Genomic DNA, 12,037 nt, shown 5'->3' on the forward strand with positions numbered 1-12,037 from the left:
GGTCAATTTTAAATATATTTTAAAAGCAATGTAATAGCAATCATTACTTTTTAACTCTGACATTTACTAAATATTTAAGGAAAAAGCCAATTAATTTCCCTTCACGTGGGTTCTTAGAATTTAAAATCCATTATTTTCACCTCTAAATTCACTATTTCACAAATCCTCTCCCATGTATCATATGTCTGAATCAAAACATCCAGTTGTGTCTCCCCAGCACTGGTAAGAGATTGCACTCTAGTTTTTACACCCAGGGCCCTGACTCCGATCTCACACTACTTAACATCACTGGTTTCACAGCAGGTTTATAGTGATGTAACAGAGATCAAAATCAGGCTTGCCATCTCTAAGTCTCACATGTATGCATTAAACTCCCAGGAGCGAGACAAAGCTATCAGCAGTCAGACCGACCCATAGCTGTGGGTGCACTGGTTTCTGGTTGCTGTTGGCTTGCACTTCCTCATCCAACAGAACGGCTGGAGGAAAATTATTAGACAATGGTGTCTCATTCAGACCCCCAAATCTAAGGCTGCAGGCCCCTGGCCGCCTGTCTCCCAGCAGGCGAGCTCCCTGGTTTAATGCTTTGAGGCTGCAACAAACCTAGGCATCAGCAGATTTTTGCTGCATCAGTCCAGGCCTCCCATAACAAGTCCAGCCAGCAGGGTTTGAATGAAGGACATTCTGATTCTGATCATGACCGCTCCTAGAGTTAAACAATTATTTTAAGAAGCAAGGCAGGGACAAAATGAATAGACTATTTCTGGGATCACACAAGCATGTGCTACTCTAATTTAGTGCCAATCTATATTTGTTTTCAGTGACCTTTACCTCCTGTAATTTTCGTTTAACTGATGGGAAACTGATTCAAAACAGACCCCAGCCAACACTAGGCCAGAACGTGCTCCCATTTATATCAGTGCAACTCATCTGAACTTATATGTGTCGGGGGAGGATTTTGGAGAGGATTTAGAGAGGATTTTACCCAGCATCCTCAAAATACACTGATTTGTGATCTGGGAAGGGAAAGGACTTCCTTGAAAATCTCTGATGCATGGTTCTGGCAACTCCTGCCAATGCCATTCCTGTTATAGTGACCTAGAAGGGTTCATTATTGTGCAACAAGCCACCTTGTATTGGACTCCCAAATAGTGAATCCCAAAGAAATGTTCAGGCCCAAGACGGGCCCTGCTGTGGTGGTACATGGTTAGTTAGGCTGAGTTAAGAAGAGGAGTTCGTGGCTGTGTCTTCGGGTTTCCCTTCTCTGGAGACGCATTATCATTCTGTGACTGGACAGTTATGGTGGAGAGGCCAAGGAGGCACTAAGAGAACTCTTGCAATCTGATGCATGGAACAGAGCAGATGGGAACAAATGGGAACATGCATCACACACACTCAAAGTGAGAGGTAGCCTGTCTACAAAAACACGTGTATACTGTACACATCATCTCTTTCAAGAAGCATCACAGCAGGCAGAACTGGGTTCAGACAAGCCCCAAACAAGCAGGAGGGGAGGCCCAGGCTGAGCCGAGCCAGAAGAATTTATTCATTCCTGGAGTCTCACCCAGGGAAGCAGAAGCCCTTGCAGACAAAGCTAGGCTGAGTACAGACTGCAGGGGGTGTGGCTCAAACTACTCCTGAGGCCCCTGGATAGGCATGAGGGAGAGGCAGAGTGTGGTGGGCTCTCCTGTTCATGCCCAGTGGAACCCTCATGTGGCAGCAGGGCGGTTGGTTGGTTTCCCACACACAAGCTTCATTGTAAGTGGAGCTGCACTGTAATGACAGAGGGCCTGCCTACCAAACCACCCCACCCCCTGTTAGTGGGGGCTGGTAGCTGCAGTGGGAGTGGAGTGGAATTCTATGGAAACCCGTATCTTGGGCTTTGTCTATACTACAGACCTTTCAGTGGCACAGCTTTCCTACATAGCCACTCTGTGCTGGTGGGAGAGAGCTCTCCCGCCAGTATCATCAAATCACCCCAACGAGCGGCGGTAGCTATGTCGGCGGGAGAGTGTCTCCTGCCAGCATATCACTCTCCACACCGGCACTTTGTTGGTGAAACTTAAGTCGGACAGGGTTGGTTTTTTCACACCTATGACTGACAAAAGTTTTCCTAGCAAAAGTGTTAGCGTGGACAAAGCCTTAGTTTCCTATTGGAAGCAGCTTCTGCAAGACTCCTCCCTACTTCTCCATCCAGGGCCCAACAAACTTCTCTCTGCTCCTGCTCAGCCAGAGCAGTGGAGAAGGGGGAGATGACACTCCCATTAGAAAGCTGTACTGAACATTTACAGCTGATAACTGTTGCATGCACTCAAACTCACTAGAGTGGAGTGATGTTTCTCAATAAACTGTGTCTACCATAAGTCTCCCCAGTTTACCATGTGTCTACCATGTGATCTTTGTTAAAATTTCCATCCACTGCCCTAGCTCAGGTGTATTTTGACTGTGCTAGCACCAGAACAAGGGTCAGAATAACCCAGATGCTGGCATTTTACCACTGTTTCATCCAGCCTCTGATCACAGCAGGTCTAGACAAAACAGGTGTTAAAATACCTGTGGCTGGGTCTATAGCAGCACACTCCTTTTAGTGGAGCTGACCTGCTGTAGCATAATGGTGGGAAATCTTAACAAAAAGCTCACTGTAGACAAGGCCCTTAAGGACTGAAAGCCAAATGAAAAGTAGCTAAGCAATTAGGGACTTTTGTCTCATTCCACTATCAACTCTGTCCACATATCTATTCAAGTGACACCATCATAGGACCTAATCACATCAACCATACCATTAGGGGCTCATTCACCTGCACATCTACCAATGTGATGATATATGCCATCATGATGCCAACCCCTCTGCCATGTACATTGGCCAAACCGGACAGTCTCTACGTAAAGGAATAAATTGACAAATCTGACATCAGGAATCATAATGCTCAAAAACTAGCAGGAGAACACTTCAACCTCTCTGGCTACTCAGTAACAGACTTAAAGGGGGCAATTTTGCAACAGAAAAGCTTCAAAACCAGACTCCAACGAGAAACTGCTGAACTTGAATTAATATGCAAACTAGATACTATCAATTTAGGCTTAAATAGAGACTGGGAATGGCTGAGCCATTACACACATTGAATCTATTTCTTCATGTTAAGTATCCTCACACCTACTTGTCAAACTGTCTGTAATGGGCCATCTTGATCATCACTACAAAAGTTTTTTTCTCCTGCTGACAATAGCTCATCTTAATTAATTAGCCTCTTAGCATCAGTATGGCAACTCTCACCTTTTTATGTTCTGTATATATATCTCCTCACTATATGTTCCATTCTATTCATCCGATGAAGTGGGCTATAGCCCATGAAAGCTTATGCTCAAATAAATTTGTTAGTCTCTAAGGTGCCACAAGTACTCCTGTTCTTTTTGCAGATACAGACTAACACGGCTGCTTCTCTGAAACCACTATAAACAGAATTGCACTACATTTATGAGAAGTGGGCTCCACCAAAAGTTTCAAATAGCAATTATAAATAAAAGTACTGTTAGAAAGGGGACTAATTTGGGGAACAGACTGCATGGCTTAATACAGCTTTATAGCTAAAAAAAAAAGTAAACTGAAAAGAACCATTTTATAGGTGCAATGACACACTCTAGGATGTGAACATCAGTCAGTAAACATACTTCTGGTATCTCATCGTGCCACAATGGGTACACAACAGAGCATGACAGTACAAGGCCTATGCACTACTCAAAACCCATTCCATAGAGCTTAGGTGGGCTTGAAGTGGTGCATAGAACTGAAGCTGGCCCTCTGCATAGGGTAGATTTCACCGTGTGTGCATATGATATACTGACTGATGAATGCAGGCCCCACTGTGTGCAACTGCTGACATGTTGGTTCCAATGGAAGATGTCACATTCTATGTGTTTTCCTCTAAAGCCTAAATAGCTACAAAGTTTTTCTTCATCCTATGCCCAGCTGACTCCTTCCTGTTTCATCAGGCATTCTAAAGATCAGGCAGCTAGAAGTGGATGAAAACACAATTATTTCCTTTCAAAATTAACTTGAAAAGTGACAGTAGCACGAAAGGTTTTAAATAGTTGATAGGCAGGAGGTATAAAAGCCCCATAATGTCCTTCCAATTATAGCTTTCAGAACATTTTTTCATCCCTTTAGTCAAATGATCACTGCAAATACAAGAATCTGCTCATGTCATAATAATATAAAACTACATGGGATGGATCTTTGGAAAAGAGAGAAATGCATTCATTATTTTCAATATACTACACTATACAGTCAATTGGACGAGTAAAACAATCTGAAACAGTCATTCAAACTCACATCTCCACATAGGATAGGTTATGCAACTGTACAGTCTACCTTTCCACTGCAACTCTAGTTCTAGAAGTGCTCAGTCATAATAGATATACAATAGTTATACAGATAAATTACCAAAGTTTATATATTAAAGGCCCTTTCAGAGTCACATAGTATTTTCACAATGCTACATTTATGCTATCACATTCACTGAAGTGGGGCTTTACTTGAGACGAGAGAGCATTTTATCATTCTTTACTTAACATTGTAAGCAACAACCCAAATCATGAAAGCAACCTGGAAAGTGACAGAATCAAATATGGATGCGTTTTTGCGTTAACATCTTAATGCTGTCACTGTCATTTCATTTCTAGGCTGTTGTAGAATATCCAACTCACACCTCCTCCTGACGCAGCAGAGAGGTGATCACATGCCAGATGCTAGTTCAGTGACATATAGCTTTAAAAACATTTGCTGTGACATTTTCTTCGAAAACCACCGTAGCGATGCCAAGAATCCTTTTAGTCTGAAAATGTGAGCATAAATCAACTAGAAAAAGAATTGCGCCCCCAATGCCCAGCAGCTGCAGAGCATCCTGATGGCCGCCTGGAGAAGCAGAGCAATGTGCTCACCTTTCTCAAGCTGGGGCCATGTCATTCGCAAGCAGATATTGATGAACTATTTGCTTGGGCAGGGTGATTTCTAATGATCGGAAACTGTCTCTCCCTCTCCCCCACTACTAACTGTACGTGGATTATTTCATAAAGATTTGACATAAAAGGTCATTAATGTACATGGGTCAGCAGTTTTAGCCAGTGCCCTGCTCCCTAGTATTACAACAACACACAGGCAGGAAAGAGAAAGGGGATTTTCCACAGATCAGAACTAATTTTTTTTTAAACAATTCAAAAGAAGGTTTATATATATATTTTTTCTGCACTGCACAGCCAGGTACTTTTACAAATGAACACATCAGGAGCACAAGCTCCATGGTTATTCTCCTGTATATTTTACCTATCTGAAAGAGAAAGGGTATAATTGCCTCAAATGGCCAGGGTGACCTGTGCAGACTGCAGTAATATTTAGTCCCTAGACATTCAGGATACTAGAAGACTAAAAAAAAGTCAAGATATTCCACAGTATATCCTTAAAAGATACTCAGCACAAATCCAGATTCAAAAACCATAGCTGCTCACAAATGAGAGCTATATAAGCTGTTTGTCTCAGACAAAGAGGATTTGGAAGGGAAAGCTGAGAACTACAAACGGCTCAATAGATTGCTGGAAAAAACTGTGGTTTGTAAGTCAACTGGCAACTAGATGAACGTGGGAAAGATTCAAAATGCTACTAACCAATGCTACATACTTCAAGAAGTATTTCATTCTATTAATTCAAACACCTAAACCTCCTCGGAGGATTTCTCATTCTCAAATAATCTTCTGTTCCATCCTGCAGTCTGCAAGAAGAGCTCACCTTTCTAAAATGTAGCAATATATTGAGTGAACAATTAACATGGCTATTAATTTCTACTTCATTATTCTATCTTAATGAAACTGACCAAGATTCCACTCAGTCATGTACTGTATTTCTAACCTAAACTTTCAGCAAAACTAAAACCATACAGTTTTGCAAGTAGCAAAGATAAAGTAACAAAGTTGTGTCTAACTGGAGGGGCAATATACATTCATAAGAACACATACAATTAGTGTAACACAGCTACTCTGAAATTAAAAATAAAACCAAAACCAAACAGGACTGATCAATGCAGCAGACATGCAGGGTCTGCTAAGTAACATTAAAATCATATTGCTGGTGATTAACTATGTCTACAGAAGATATATTACGATTTCGAATATATTTTCAAGCAGACTAAAAAATACCTCATCTATTGATTATTGATGTGTTATTTGTAACTAATTAAATATTGGGAGGGTTTTCCCCTCTGTGTATAAAAATTGCACTTATTTTCTATTCAATCAAAATATGTTAAACTTTAATTCTGTATTTCAATGTGTATTCACATTAGGTTGCTGAACTTTGCCGGTCAAAACTTGCAGGATTAAGTATGGCATTCCTTGCCTTCCAACATCTCTAGCACAGCAAAGTTTGCCGCTAGAGAGTGCCCATCAGTACAATGTCCTTCCCGCTCTGGGCTACAAGTCAGTGCTTTACTATAGTGCAAGGATTGTTTGTTTTATTTTTTTATAAGAAAACCTGAGCTTTAAATGTCTTTAAAAGGACCTGGAATTGATTCTGGCCCATCATGACCTGAAACAGCTCAGTCCTGCAAGGAAATTTCCCATTTGACACAGCTCCCTCTGAGAGACAAGGACCCTGTGGGCGGTGTCTGCGGAGTCAGACCATTCCCCTTCAAGTCTCTGTCTTTACCCAAAAGCCTTTTGTCCTGACAGCTCTTCCTTCCATCCCTTCAGCACTGTTGCCTCCTGCAGGGCTCCCTGTGCCAATGAAAAAAGTCTCTGCCACAAGCATGACTTGTGAGACATTGGTGATCGCTCTCCTCATGCAATAGCTTCTCCAGCTCATAAAATGTCATCATAATCCAACAGTTTGGAATGCTGGCGAGTCTTCCAGAGGCGATAAAGACGGAAATCAAAGTAAGTTTCAATCATTTGCTTCCCTAGGATGAGAACCAAAACAAAGCACAGAGGTTACCCCAGAGATGCATTGGGCAGAGCAGAGACCAAGCAGCCTGCAGCAGCCAAAAAGATCGATTCTCCCTGTTTCAATGACGCACACAGGAAGGTCTGTCTGTGAGTCTCATGTAGGGACACTGCTGACAGCTGTCACTCACTCTGGGCATCACTTGCCCCATCTGAAAGTAACCATAAAAGGTGTTGCCTTGACAACTCCCAAAATGGGTGATCATATTATTCATACTCAACATTGGAGAGCCCAGGCAACAGCAAGGCGGGCTCCCCTAACAGCCTGCCACTGTGTGCCCACCCGCACCCAGAAGGTGAGATACAGCTCTGTCTCCATGTCCCATTCTGTTCTTGGCCTCTCTGCACAGATTGCCAGCAAAGGTGACAATCAGTGGCTGCTGAGAATCGCAGTACAACTCACTCCAGCTCTGGGAGACACTAGCTAGAATGACAGCAGGGAACATGCCACTGGCCTACTGGGAAGTTATGGACCAAAAGAAGGCACAGTCAGACCTGTCAGACAGTAACAGAGGGCCCTCTCCTTCATGCTTATGAGATCTCCAATCTCCATGGCTGCAGTGAGTTTGGTAAGGCAAAAAGATCACTTTAGCTACCCAGATCTGTCTTTTGCCAAAGTGAAAAGTTCAGCAGAACACTTTGGGGGAAAACGTGGACTTTGGTGGTTTCGCTACTGGTGTGAATCTTTTTTGCACCTGCTTGACTGAAGTATTTCACTAGGACAGTCACTTTACAGAAATCTTGCAAATGGAGATGGCCAGTGTAGCTTCACAAAACCCAAACCTCCACAAAGCATAAGAAAAACAAACAATTCTAGATTCTAAACAGCAAAACAGAGAGAGGGACTTTTCTCTTTCACAGCTGATTAAGGTCAGTTTGAGATGTCTGCATGACACGTAGCCAGGGATTAAAGTGGTTACTTTACGTGTCCTAGATTTATTGAGATGAAAAAATTGCAATGCAGTCTCAAGCCTCGCTCTCCTGCAGAGCCAAGAACCGCTCTGCTGGGCACCACCTACAAGATTTATTGTTTGCAGAAAGCACAATCTTTTCCATTGAATTGATACAGTTAACTCTCTGCCCAAGGCCATGCACACTGCATGGTTTTGTTGTGGATCTTAGGTTTGCACTTTGAAAATGCAAGGCCTCTCCAGGCAAAATGCTGAGGACCCTCAACTCAAGTCAGTGGGAGCTGAGGATGATCTTGTTAAGGTCAAACGGGGTGAGGGTGCTCATCTTCTTGCAGACTGTAAGCTCTTTGAGGGAGGGACTGTCTTTTTGTTCTGTATTTGTACACTGCCTAGATTCCTCCATGATGCAGTAACACAAATAAATAGATCTAAAATATGTGGACACAGTACCACATGGTAAATTATTAGTTACATTAGGGAAGATGGGGATCAGTACAAAAATTGTAAGGTGGACAAAGAACTGGCTAAAAGGGAGAAGGCAACAGGGTCTGCTGAAAGATGACGTATCAGACTGGAGGGAGGTTACTAGTAGAGTTCCTCAAGGATCAGTCTTTGGACCAATCTTATTCAATATTTTTATTAATGACCATGGCACAAAGAGTAGGAGTGTGCTAATAACATTTGCTGAAGGTTGGGAAGCGTCAATACTGAGGAGGATCAGATTTTTATACAGGAATATCTGGATAACCTTGAAGACTAGAGTGGCAAAAATGGGAGGAAATTCAATAGTACACATTGCAGGGTCATGCGCTTAGGGTCTAATAAGAATTTCTACTACAGGAGGAGGAGAGAGAGCTGGGTGTTGAGTCATTCACAAGACTACTATGAGCCACCTATGTCATGCAGCTGGACAAAAGGCAAATGCAATCCTTGGATGTATCAAGCAAGGCATACCCAGTAAAGACAGAGATGCATTAATGCCATCGTACAAGGCACTGGTAAGACTTTGTTTGGAATACTCTGTACAATTCTGGTCACCCAAGTTCCAGAAAGATGAATGTGAACTAGAACAGGAGCAGAGAACTACTACTATGATCAGGGGAATGGAGGGCCTATTTTATCAGAGGAGACTGGAAGAGCTTGGCTTGTTCAGTCTAGCAAAAGGAAGACTGAGGGGCATATGACTGCTATCTCTAAATACATTGGGGGGTAAATTGAGGGGGGGAGGGATAGCTCAGTGGTTTGAGCACTGGCCTGCTAAACCCAGGGTTGTGAGTTCAGTTCCTGAGGAGGGGATTTATGGCAAAAATCTATCTGGGGATTGGTCCTGCTTTGAGCAGAGGGTTAGACTAGCTGACCTCCTGAGATCCCTTCCAACCCTAATATTCTATGATTAAATATCAGGGAGGGTGAAGAGCTTATTAACCTAAAGGACAGTATTGGCACAAGTACAAATGGATATGAACTGTCCATGAACAAATTCAGGCTGTAAATTAGAAGATGGTTTCTAACCATCAGAGGAAGGAGGTTCTGGAACTGACTTCCAATAGTAGTTGTGGGGGCAAAGAACTTAATTAGGTTTAAGAAAGAGCTGGACAAAATTTATGAGTGAAATTGTATGATGTGGTTGCTTGCAATGGGGGGTAGGGCTCAGCAGCCCTGGTTTTCAGCCAGCCACCATCAGGGGTCAGGAAGGAATTTTTCCACCCTCAGTGCAATCTGATTTATTTTAAACCTTCTTCTGCTGAAGCATCTAGGATGGCGACATCTGGAGATGGACACTGGACAGGAAGCACCAGGGCTCTGAAATGGCATCAAACATTCTTTCTTTCAGGTGTTGGCTGGCTGATTTTTGCTTAAATACTCAGGGTCTAACTGATTGCATATGTGGGGGGTTGCCTTCCACTACAGCATATGGGTGCAGGGCACTTGCCATGATTATCTGGGTGTCTCTCACTTAACCTCAAGCACTGGTGCACCTCAGTCTCTGCTATTCTCTGCCTGTGGCACAGAAGTCTAGTCTCCTGGGGGCTGGAATATTGGGTCTCGTTTCGGTCGATGGGTTGAGTGTGCAGGTGCTGGGAGGTGTCAATGGCCTGGGATAGCCAGGAGGCCAGACTAGATGATTTGATGGTCCCTTCTGGTCTTAATCGCTATGATTCTGGCAACGGCAAACCACAGTGGATAACTTCAGCAAGGACAACAATGCATCCCTTGTATTTATGACTGGTTAAACTGTGAAAATCTACCAAACAGAGCAGGTGGATAGAAGCCACAAGCCAGATATCAACCATACAAGGAAAGAAATGGTGTCTACAGCCTCTAAAGTCTTTCAAACTACAGACAAGAAGAGACTATGAAAAGATGGTTCACACTCAGCTCTCCTGTTAACATGGGCAGTCTGTTCAGAACTAGTGCTGTTGTTTAGCATCCTCTGGAGGAGAAATACTCACATGCATCATTAAGGAAAAGATTCTACTCTCAGATGTGCATGTGCTTCTCTCCTATTGACCTCAGCATGCTCTGGTAACTTACCGAATCTCCTAAGCTACCTCTGCCCAGAAGGGTCAGTATTAGTTCCACGTAGAACTGGGCAACATTTTTTTAAAGAAAAGTTTATTTGACAAAAAATGAAGTTTCTGCTGACTTGAAACCATTTGCAAATTTGACACAAAACTTCAGTCAGTCACAAACCAGCCAGAGAAAGAGGTGCTACTTTCCCACCCCTTAAGCCAAGTGGCTTCATGTAGGAGCTCAAGGTTCAAGTCCCTGCTTTGGCACAGACCTGAAATGGACTTCTTTTGAGTCACCAAACATTTTGAAAATTTCAGATCTGATTCAATCCAAAGAGAATTTTTTTCAATTGTTTGGACCTGCTGTCGAACCAAACCATCAATTACAAGCTCAGCTTCTGTTACTGGCCCTTTTTGTTGATCTGCATTAGCTCTGGAGGGCACTGCCCAGCTACAAACACAATGACGGGTGCAACTGAAAGGAAAAAAGGGAGGAAATGTGCAAGGGGAAAAGCCGGACCAGGAGGAATTCACCATACAAATCAGTGATAAGGTCATTGCCAAGAGGGGAAGATTTCAGGGACTTGGCTTTTTGAGGCAGGGCTTCCAGCAGTTGAAGAGAGCTTCTTTGTGAAGGGGGCCCATGGAGGAGGCAGTGATGCTGGAGGAGCACGCCCTCACATTTATAGCAGAAGAAATTACCTTGAGCTGAAAGTTCCAGTGGCGACTCAAAGACGACCCTATAAGGATTCATTAGGTTTTTCAGATTCTGAAAGAGCTGAAATGAGACGAGATTTAAAAGTTAGTAGCTGAATCAAAAGAGGCACGCTAGGTGCTTCAAATTAAACTGATGGGCACGCAGAGGGCAATGGGGAACGAGAGAACTCAGCACTCTTCAGAGCAGTCAGACTCAAATCTTTGGATCAGCCCCGTCAGGAGAACAGCTGGCTCCCAGCCTGGTCGTTAGGCCACCCAGCAAGCTCAGCGAGTCTTCTCCAAATAGCCATGCTTCCTGATCGGCCAGGGAGCCAGCAGCCTGCTACCTGAGCCTTGCAGTGGCAGCAGCAGAGTGGCTGCTCAAAGCATGCCATGCTGCAGCTGTGCTGCCTTCCACTTCCTTCTCTAGCTCTTGCTCCAGCCCCTGCTTCCAACCTGAGTCCTGTCCATTCCAGTCTATGCCTTGCCTCCTTGCCCTGACCTTTGGCTTGGCTTCTCGCCCCTGACTCTGGTATCACCCTCCAACCGGTAGGTGCTGGATCTATGCTCACTATTATGCTGAACTGCCACCACAACCACTAGGCAAGGTCCTGCTCCACCCATGCCCTAGCAGCTCACAGCTCCTGTGCTGGGCAACAGGAGTCAGCGCACACAACCACTGGAAGAATCCTGCCTATAAGGGGCAGCTGAATACGGCTGTGAGTTAGGTGCCCAACTCACATTGACTGTACTTCCCTTTGACTATCCCAGGCTAACCCAATCAGCCCTTTTGGTTATTGGTAGGGACAAATGGTGGAAAAACCTCACTAGACAGTAGCACTGCTGAAAAGGATGTGCGTGTTATAGTGGATCACAAACTGAATATGAGCCACCAATGTGATGCAGTTGTGAAAAGAGATAATATTCTTGGGT

General features: G+C 43.7%; 1 protein-coding gene across 5 annotated transcripts in view; it reads right to left on the bottom strand.

Moving 5' to 3' along the window:
• Positions 1-3,823: 3,823 nt before the first annotated feature.
• The window catches only part of NSMF (NMDA receptor synaptonuclear signaling and neuronal migration factor), a 99,009-nt gene continuing 90,795 nt past the window's right edge, over positions 3,824-12,037 (bottom strand). For 4 of the 5 annotated variants that reach the window (XM_050926523.1, XM_050926524.1, XM_050926522.1 and 1 more), the window contains 2 exons: positions 11,111-11,186; positions 3,824-6,941 (listed from right to left, as the gene is read on the bottom strand). In XM_050926523.1, the coding sequence (XP_050782480.1) occupies positions 6,844-6,941; positions 11,111-11,186 (174 nt within the window). In that variant the 3' untranslated portion in view covers positions 3,824-6,843. Of the gene's footprint in view, positions 7,137-11,110; positions 11,187-12,037 lie in introns of all 5 variants that reach the window. The other variant, XM_050926521.1, reaches the window with a different exon arrangement.

This window comes from Gopherus flavomarginatus, chromosome 17, assembly GCF_025201925.1.
Source record: "Gopherus flavomarginatus isolate rGopFla2 chromosome 17, rGopFla2.mat.asm, whole genome shotgun sequence".
NCBI lineage: Eukaryota > Metazoa > Chordata > Testudines > Testudinidae > Gopherus > Gopherus flavomarginatus.